At 40.3% G+C, this 9,205-nt stretch overlaps 2 protein-coding genes across 2 annotated transcripts; both read right to left on the reverse strand.

The window, feature by feature from the left end:
• Positions 1–344: 344 nt before the first annotated feature.
• LOC137953059 (phosphoglycerate kinase 3, cytosolic-like) lies at positions 345–3,905 on the reverse strand. Its single transcript, XM_068800255.1, has 6 exons — positions 3,255–3,905; positions 2,414–2,491; positions 2,056–2,316; positions 1,619–1,936; positions 1,277–1,435; positions 345–724 (listed from the first exon to the last, which is right to left on the reverse strand). Exons 1-6 carry the CDS (start codon positions 3,678–3,680, stop codon positions 515–517), a joined length of 1,452 nt encoding a protein of 483 aa, XP_068656356.1. The 5' UTR covers positions 3,681–3,905; the 3' UTR covers positions 345–514.
• A 540-nt stretch (positions 3,906–4,445) lies between these two features.
• On the reverse strand, positions 4,446–8,728 carry LOC137953600 (uncharacterized protein At4g19900-like). Its single transcript, XM_068801038.1, has 5 exons — positions 7,170–8,728; positions 6,865–7,014; positions 6,525–6,662; positions 5,985–6,176; positions 4,446–5,208 (listed from the first exon to the last, which is right to left on the reverse strand). The coding sequence occupies exons 1-5, from the start codon at positions 8,393–8,395 to the stop codon at positions 5,022–5,024; spliced, it is 1,893 nt and encodes a 630-aa protein (XP_068657139.1). The 5' UTR covers positions 8,396–8,728; the 3' UTR covers positions 4,446–5,021.
• Positions 8,729–9,205: the final 477 nt, after the last annotated feature.

Below are 9,205 nucleotides of genomic sequence, written 5' to 3' on the forward strand. Positions count from 1 at the left end.
CCTAAATTTTTATGAAGTTCTTACTGCAAAAGAGCTCTCTTCTGAAGGCTGCGTCAAATTTGAAATAAAACTGATCAGGTAGTTCTTTTAACTCAGGCATCAGACCTGCTGTTCAAGAATATGCAGTTTTCAGTTTCCTACATGAGCCTCACCTGTCATCAGTTATCCAGCTTTTGGGAGACTGATGACCAAGGGCACCAGTCATTGAACACAGCTTCCTCCAGAAGAACTAACCAGATTTTTCCAGGTCATGATCAGAACAAAGACCAAGTTTCCATCAATACAACAAATGAAGTTCCATATCATATTGAAACTGATCAAGCAGAAATGAGGAATACACAAAATTGAAGGGAAAAAACCCTCTTATTGAAACCGATCCCGACATCCATACACCATCAATTCTTTTTATTTCTACAATTTTCTATTTCTCATTGTACAACAACCCAGATGAAGAAAATGTAACACTAGCTTCGGTTGCAGAAGCCAAAAAAAGGTAGAGAAGAAAAGAATTGTCTCAAACTACAACTGGGATGGCTTCATCAAGTGCAAGAACTCCTGGAAGCTCCTTACCTTCCAAAAGCTCCAAGCTAGCCCCACCACCTGTTGAAATGTGGCTCATCACATCAGCCACTCCTACCTTCTCTACAGCTGCAACAGAATCTCCACCTCCTATAATTGTTGTCACACCACTTTTACTCAGTTCAGCTAGCTTCTTTGCAATTGCCTGGGAAACAAGGCACAGTTTGGATATTAGTTTCGGTGACAATTTAAGTCTCTCACTCCTTGAAGACAATTATCCTGAAAAGATTTAGAAAGGGAACTCAAATATCTGAAAACCCTTTATACTAGTAGAACAGTTACATTTTTATCTAATGAAAAGGCGCAGGTCAAGTAGGAGTAGAGAAGATCGCAGTATGAAGTTCACACTTTAAAATGCGCTGTTAGCTTAACATGACACACATGAATAAAAGCCCCAAGAGCTATGTTCTTAGATATATCAAAAAATAATAAAAAAAGAAAACATATGAAGATTCTTTAAACCATGCAGGTGAATAATAGAAAAACAAAATTGAATATGAAGTCCACACTTTTTTAGCCCATTGGTATATTCATCAACAGGAAAGCTCTATGAAAAACAACTCAAAACTAATCAGTATCTCCGATCAATCTAACATATACAAATCATACTTCCTAAACAGCAAATCAACCATTTGCTTACAAACTGAGGATACAAAACCCCAAGGAAACCTCGAGAAGATGCTTCACATGGACATACCTCAGTTCCAACTGCAAATTTGTCAAACTCAAACACTCCCATGGGCCCATTCCAGATGACGGTCTTGGTGGTTTCCAAGGCCTCATTGAATGTCTTCACAGAGTCGGGACCAATATCAAGTCCCATCCAACCATCAGGGATCGCAGATGCTGGAACAACCTGTAGAGAACCAGATAAGATGCTGGCATAAAGTTCTACATGAAATGCTTCTTACAAATGTTTGTTCCAAACAAATAAGCAGGCAGAAAGTGTATGTGTGTGTGTGTATGAGAGAAAGAGAGAGAGAGGAGATCCAAGTTCCTATAAGTTTCATTCATGATGTTCATATCCAAGAGCACAAACCTTGCTGTTTGCATCAGGAGCAAACTTATCAGCTATAATAACATCAGAGGGTAACAAAAGAGAGACTCCTTTGGCCTTAGCCTTCTCAAGAAGTGATGTTGCAAGTTCAAGCTTGTCTTCCTCCACCAGAGATGAACCCACTGAGAGGCCCTGTGCCTTGTAGAATGTAAAGATCATTCCTCCACCCAAAAGAAGGATATCACACTTCTCTAGTAGAGATTCGATCACACCAATTTTTGAGGAAACCTTTGAGCCACCTACAATGGCAGCAAATGGTCTCTTTGGGTTTGCAATAGCTCCAACAAGGTAATCAAGCTCCTGATAAAAAAATAGAGCTACACAGCTGAATATATGACATACAGTAGGCAATACTTTTTACAGGCATGAGAGGCACAAGATAATTAAACATGTGAGATGAGCCAAGCAATCAAATTCACCTTCTGCAGAAGATATCCAGCAACAGAAGGTTTCAAATACTTGGTCACTCCCTCTGTGGAGGCATGAGCTCTGTGAGCAGTTCCAAAGGCATCATTGACATAGAGGTCTGCAAGCGATGCTAACTTCTTTGCAAATTCAGGGTCATTCTTCTCTTCTTCTTTGTAAAACCTCACATTCTCTAAGAGAAGTACTCCACCCTCTGGAAGGGAAGCCACTAATTTCTCAACTTCCTCTCCAATGCAGTCATCAGCCTTTTGAACCTGTTTGATACTCAAACAGAATATACATAATTGAATACATATAAGACCTACAATTCTGAATTGTGAAGATATGTCTAGCAGATTCAATAAAACATACTGTGATCCCGAGGAGTTCAGATAGCCTGGGTACAAGAGGCTTTAAGCTGAATTTAGGGGTAACTCCCTTAGGGCGTCCCTGCAAAAGTAAGAAAGGTAATAAAGAACCTGTAAATAAAATGCTTAAAATAACAAACAGACCGAGTACAAGCATCATAACGCAATCTCCATTCCACCCGTGGCTCAGAAAAGGAAAGAAACTTTCCTTTCAGTTATAAAACCATTAATGAGCTAAATTAAGTGCATTAGCATACAAGGAGATATGAAAAGCTAAAGCATTTTTACTCCCAAAGACAGAAACATAAAAAGCTAAGATCTGCATCTTACAAGATTATTGCTTCAATTAGAGCAATCTAACATAGAAGGGAAGAAGAAGGAAAAGGCTGGAGCGCAAAGAAAGAGAGTCACAATTTCAAATGTGAAAGCTAAATATTGCATGGAAGGAGAATAACAAGGGAGAAAAGTTACTCTCCGAAGCAAAAATTATAATCAGAACTGTGAGACCAGCTTAGCTGAAAGAGAACCTCATTCACTGGGTATGCTGAAGTCCAGCTCAAATTTACAGAAAATGAGAAAGAAAATTAAACAGCCACGGCAAGACACACAATAAAGAAACCATTTAAAGAAGCCCTTTACAGATTAATAGCAATCTCCAAGGCGTACACAATTTAAACTGTTAAGACTAAGTCATGTGGACGTAAGAGCTAGTGTTCAACGGAACTTCTGTAAAAAATGCAATCACAGGAAGTGATCATTCAGTAGAATTGGACATGCATCGCTCCAGTGACACCAAAACACTATCAATAAAGCAAACAAGGAATGAATCAACAGCATCAGCTCACCAAGTGGCTAGAGAGAATAACTTTCGCTCCATTGCTAATCAAGTACTTGATGGTAGGGATTGCTGCCCGAATCCTGGTATCATCGGTAATGTTCTGATTGTCGTCAAGAGGGACATTCAAATCAGCCCTGACAAAGACTTTTTTCCCCTTCAAATCCGCCGTCGTGAGATCACCCACGCTCTTCTTCACCATGGACACAACCCCTCGCAGACCCTTTCCAGCAACCGCGGCATTGCTGAGCCTTGCAGCAACGTGGGCAACAAGTGGGTCAGCTGCAACTCCGGCAAAACCGAGGCGGCGGGCGAATGGGGCCCGGGACCGGATCCCGGCCACATTAAGGCAACTGGGTGCAGCGTGGGCGGACGCCCGTTGGCGGGAAGAAGAAGGAAGGAGGGAAAGCGAGGTGGAAGATGTTGCAGCAGCCATGAGGGCAAGAGGGAGAGAGAAGAAGAGGCGCTTAACGAACTTGATTTCCGCTTTAGTCTCCCTCGTTAGGCTCGCTACACGAGAAAAAGGACAGAGAAGGGTGGTGAGGTTTTGAGAGGCGTCTGTGGTGTGGGAAGTATGAGTGATGGATGTGTGGATGGATTTTCTTATCGTCGAGGAGAGGTCGAGAGATGACGCAGATGTCGATGTTTCCACTGACTCTTGGATTTTCTCGCTCCACAGCTGCCTCTTGAGTGGTGGGAAGGGCTTTCTCTTTCATTTCAGTGGCCTTTTCTTTTCACCATTATTGCCCATTTGTTTCTGTTCACAGAAACTCCATGAAAGGTAACAGGAACTGAAACGAATGATATTACACAATCATCTCTGCATCTCTCAATTAATCAAAAAATTTAGTGTTTCTCTTTTTTTCCTTTGAGCTAGAAAAGTTCATCAAACTAAGTATTTGATTAGAAATTGGAATCAACGAACACATGAATGTCTTTTCTCCTGTGCTGGATCAGTTTTAACTCGGTCCATGCCCGTGAAAAGAACCTGGTGATTGAATAGGAGCAGATATGATCCATTGCCAAGGTAAAAGAGCTTAAATAAGCAGCAAATTACAATTGTCCAATGTAACCCATGGAATAAATAGTAAATGCTGTCTCTGTTTCCAGGAATATTTTCATTGATATATTTGAATTTCTCATAAGGAAACAAACAACCACAGAGAGTTTTTCTTTTTGTTTTTTAAATAAAGAGCAGAAATAGGTAAAAGATAAACTGCACTATTCCAGGAATATCTTGCATTGATACATTCCGACTTTCTGATGAAAAAACAGAAAGTCAATTGTTTCACAGAGAGTATTTCTTTTGGGCAAAAAGTAGTAAGAGAAACACTGAACAAGTTGGACAAACTTTCGGGGCTACCTATTTTTACATTTGATTGCAGCAGCTCACAGAACTTAATATACAAGAAAAAAGATCAGATAGATCTCTGGTTTCTGAGCCTTGACCAAGTTTCAAGCATCATGAAGTACCATCTGAATTCACAGACTCTTACCCATTTGTTTGGCCTCTCCTAGCAAATATTTGCACTGATCTCCAAGTGACCTATCCAGCATCTTTACTCTAACAGGCTTGCACATGAGATGGTGAACCCTGAACCCCTTTCCTTAACATAAAGCATCCACAATATAAGAAATAGATTTCCTAGTTAAGGAATTTCAAGCCTCACATTTCTTTGATGTTGCTATCCTGATCCATGGTGACCATTTGGGCCTATTTCCTGACAGGGCTGTAAAGTTGTTGCCCTTTGAAGAAACGTAAACTCTTAATTTAAAATCATAACAGATCAAGACAACGGAGACAGTGATGGTTAAGAAGTCTTTCAACAAGGCTCTCGGGTTCCGGCACAAGAGAATATGTTAAGGAGTTCCAAAAATGAAATGTGAAAGACTCATCTAAGATCTTTCTATAGAGTGCATCTTGTTCTGCTCTGTTGGCCTCATCAGTCGGGGCAGCAAAATACCTGCAACAAGAAATTGATATTAGAAAAGCATAAATAGAGAAACTATGAGCACATCCAAGAAACAAAAAATGATGTATATAGTTCAAGCGGTACTGCTTACATGTAATGTATAGCTAACATTCAAGAATTACTTGGCACTTTTATGTCAATCTGAATGGGTTCTTTACCAGTCTTATCATAACAAAAGCTTGACAAGAATTCATTGATGATGTACCTTTCCATCAAATTGGTCTCCAATAGAGTTTAGGTTTACCTAAAAAATGACTTTGACTTCGAATAAACCACCTACCACTTCCACCAAAAAGCTAACAACAATTCTCACAGAAAGCAATAATGGGTACCAATGTCAATCTGAATTGACAATGGAAGAGGTTGTAAAAGAACAAAGAAGAACACAAGTAAATAACAGAATTCGGATGGGAGAGGCCTCAACTGTTAGGCTCGTGAAAGATCAAGATGGTAGCACTCTAATGAGCTTTGAAGGAAAAGGCATAGTAAGGAAACTTAGTAAATGCGAGGAGTAAAGAAAAGAAACACAAAAAGAAAGGTAAACTACAGGCGGGCAGGCGGGCAGTCTTAGAGAGAAGGGAGAATGACTCTGCATCAACACAAAGAAAAACCTGACTCCCCACAATACCTTGAACAAAAATTTCCACAGCACCAATGATTTGTGAACTAACAAATGATATTTTCAAGTAACAGAGTCTCGCTACTTGATGAACAGTTTTCATCAGAGTGGCAATAAAATAAGCAACCAAAGAAAGAGAGAAGACTACCTCGTAATATTATGACGGCTAATAGGAAAGAATGAAAAGGAAGGCTCTATCTCCACTCCCAGCGGAACATTGGAAGAGTCACTCTTTCTGAGCCTGTTGCTGACTCTTGTTAATAGATCAGCTCCATTCCAATGTAAAAGTGTGTCATCATAAGTAGAGTAAAATTCCCTCAGGCATTCCAGTATGAAAGGACTGCAGAACACATTCGTAAGGTACAAATCATAAAATAAAATAAAATAAAAAAATAAAAAATAAAAAAGAGGAAGTAGCTCGATAATGTGTTTTCAATGCTTAAGACTACAACGATGAAACAGATAATACAGATAAAAATGGCAAGGCGTCACTGGTTGTCAAGAAACCTGGAATCATGAATCAATCTCTTCCAAACTGCTTAAGATTTTTAGAATAAAACAGATAATACAGATAAAAATGGCAAGGCGTCACTGGTTGTCAAGAAACCTGGAATCATGAATCAATCTCTTCCAAACTGCTTAAGATTTTTAAAATAAAACAGATATTTCTTCTAGAATACTTCATCACCTGTGTCTTCTGAATGCCATCACAGCACCATTGTATGAGGCCCGATTAGTCACCTGATCTTCTACAGCAATTGAATTTTTAAGTGATTTTAATGGATTCAATACTATGACATCGGAATCAAGGTATACACCTCCATACCTGCAAAAGATATGTTCGTTGAGCTCACATGTGCACATAAATAAAAATATATAGAAGACAGATTCACCAAAATGATACTCTATTACCTACAAAAAAAAAACGTAAGAAACTATCACTCATTCAGGGGGGAAGAGAAAAAGAAAAACGAAAATCCTTAACTAGAATCACAAAAAAGTCACTCAACTGGAACAATTAGGCTTACTTGAATAGAGCAGCAAGGCGTATGAGCTCACTATAGTGGATGGAATAAAGGGGTACTTTTCTCCATTTAAGCCACACAGATGCAAATACATGGACTGGAGTATCCTTCAGCAGCTCATCAAGATCGGGCATCACGACAGCAATTTTGAAACTGGGAAAGCAGAAAGGAAACAAGTCCAGATCAGGAACCAGTAATTAGTAATAAAAAAATTTAAAATTAGAGCTTGCAAATGGTTAGATATCTCAGGAGAGCATGTACTGAACATTCTCACAGCATGACAGGGAACTCGGGATTAAAGATCATACCCGTCTTTCACAAAATCATTGAAGAAATCAAGCTCAATGGTTTCAGAAAACACCACAACACAAGCATCCGGGTGGATGTGAAGAACACTTTCAAGTCCTCTCTGATGTCTAACTCCAAACATCCATGGCGGGCTATTCCAGACCATGAAAACTCGCATGAAACACTTTTTCGTTCTAAAAAATTCAGCCATAAATTCTGAAAAAGACAAATGAGGATCCAATCCAGGGTAGTAACCACATCTCCGCCCATCAGCGTAAATCGGTTTTTTCGAATCCGTCTGGCTATAAACTTCAGAATTCAACTTTCTCAGTGCTTCTCTCCTTATGTGTTTACTGGATGACACTCGTTGCAGCTTAGAGCCACCAAAAGGCACTCTGCGAATTTCTTTCCACATTGCTTTCTGCAGGATCCTATCACCCTTTGTGAGGCTAGTGACTCCAGGCATATCAGGATCTTGCAACAAGGGATTATTCAAGGGATTCAACCTTTCAAAATCCGACCTGAACATCCGTGCCTTCCTCAAAAAAACGCCCTTTTGATCAAACCAGGGAGCCCACTCATCCCTCAGAACAGACGCACCGCCCCTTGTCTTGAACAACAAAGCATCTTCTACCACCATCACTTCATCCAGTTTCTCCCTGATCTTCCCATCCAGAGGTTGATCATCCGAAGCGAAACCACTCCTGCTCCGATCCTCCGAATTGGAATCAGAATTGAAGCCGAACTGATCTTCCTCCGCAGTTTGCTTATCAAATGCCCGACGGGTGACTCCCGAGACATGGTCCCAGAAATACCCAGAATTCTTCTTTCTGGCATCCTCGCCTTCCTCCGCAGTTTCATCTCTCCCAAATTCGTCATCCTCCCGCTCTTCTTCATCAGCCTTACCTTCCTCCAAGTTATCCAACTCATCAATAAGATCCTCCGTGTCACTCACAGCAGATTCGTTTTTCTCGTTTTCCTCGTCCGCTAGGAGATCGAGGACGGCAACTTCGTCGCGGCGGGATTCAACAGGCGAGATAAAATTCTTCCCGCGCTGATGGGGTTCGGATAGAGGAGGCATCTGTATCGCCGGCCCCAACCCTAACCCTAAACTGAATGACCCGAGGCGACTATGGAGAACGGCAAGCGATAGAAGCAGCAGCACAGTAGCTAACACCGCACAAAGCTGGGCACCACCAATGCCAGGCCGACGGCGGTGGCCGCCGCCACGCAGAGTTTTCAGCATTGCCGGAGCAGAGCGCAACCGACAGACGAGAGAGCCAATGGAAACATCAATCAAGCAACACTCTTTCTTTATTCTCGGACGCCCGCTTCCTCCCTTTTTAAAAATGTCGCGGTGTTGTCTGCAATGTCACACTCACAGAGGGATCCCTCCAAGATTCGAGAAACTGACACTTCTGAGGCAAATTTTGCTGGCAAAGCTCCGGTAGTTTTACCTTCCATTAGGGAAGAACGGCCAACAAGCACTCCACCTTAAATTTTGTTGAATGATGATTGATTATACACGTAAAAACTTTCAGTTTCTACTGCAGGTAGTTTGGGTCTTCCACCGACAACAAAGGGGAGAAGCAGCCTACCTTCAGAGAATCATCCACCATATGTGGCTGCAGTTTCTAGTTGGTGCCATTACCCATGGAGGTTGATCTAATGTCAGTGGCACTGTAATGGATTAATGTGTGAATTTATAGCATTTTAATGGATTAAAGTGTGAATTTATGATTTTTAAATACAAATTCATATTTTTAAAGTATACTTAAATAGGTGGTGTAAAGTTTTTTCAGTCTGAATCAATACAATTTTCTTTTAATGGTTTGATTTTAAATAAAATGTATTATAATATATAAAATACACTAATAAATAAAAGAGGGTATCTCCTCTTCTTCTATCATTTTATGATAACTCACAGAAAAAGAGAGAGGAGAATGACAACAAAGCATTTTTTTATTTGTAGCATCAAGAGGTAGAGATGCTTCTTTGAATAAATATTTTAATAAAAAATAGCAAAATAAGTCTATTATTTTCCTAACATTCACTA

This window comes from Aristolochia californica, unplaced genomic scaffold (assembly GCF_029961685.1).
Source record: "Aristolochia californica isolate CCGP_79_NKW_82.1479 unplaced genomic scaffold, dmAriCali1.0.hap1 SCAF_16, whole genome shotgun sequence".
NCBI lineage: Eukaryota > Viridiplantae > Streptophyta > Magnoliopsida > Piperales > Aristolochiaceae > Aristolochia > Aristolochia californica.

Bases quoted from the DNA above. Each gene is read 5' to 3' on its own strand.
- LOC137953600 (XM_068801038.1), bottom strand. From the start codon at position 8,395: ATGCTGAAAACTCTGCGTGGCGGCGGCCACCGCCGTCGGCCTGGCATT. The intron at 7,015-7,169 runs GTATGATCTTTA...CTGCTTTCCCAG, and splicing joins AATGATTTTGTGAAAGACGG to TTTCAAAATTGCTGTCGTGA. The intron at 5,209-5,984 runs GTAGTCTTCTCT...TTCTTGTTGCAG, and splicing joins AGCCGTCATAATATTACGAG to GTATTTTGCTGCCCCGACTG.
- LOC137953059 (XM_068800255.1), bottom strand. From the start codon at position 3,680: ATGGCTGCTGCAACATCTTCCACCTCGCTTTCCCTCCTTCCTTCTTCT. The intron at 2,492-3,254 runs GTGAGCTGATGC...TTACTTTTGCAG, and splicing joins TTATTCTCTCTAGCCACTTG to GGACGCCCTAAGGGAGTTAC. The intron at 725-1,276 runs GTATGTCCATGT...CTTGTTTCCCAG, and splicing joins AATTTGCAGTTGGAACTGAG to GCAATTGCAAAGAAGCTAGC.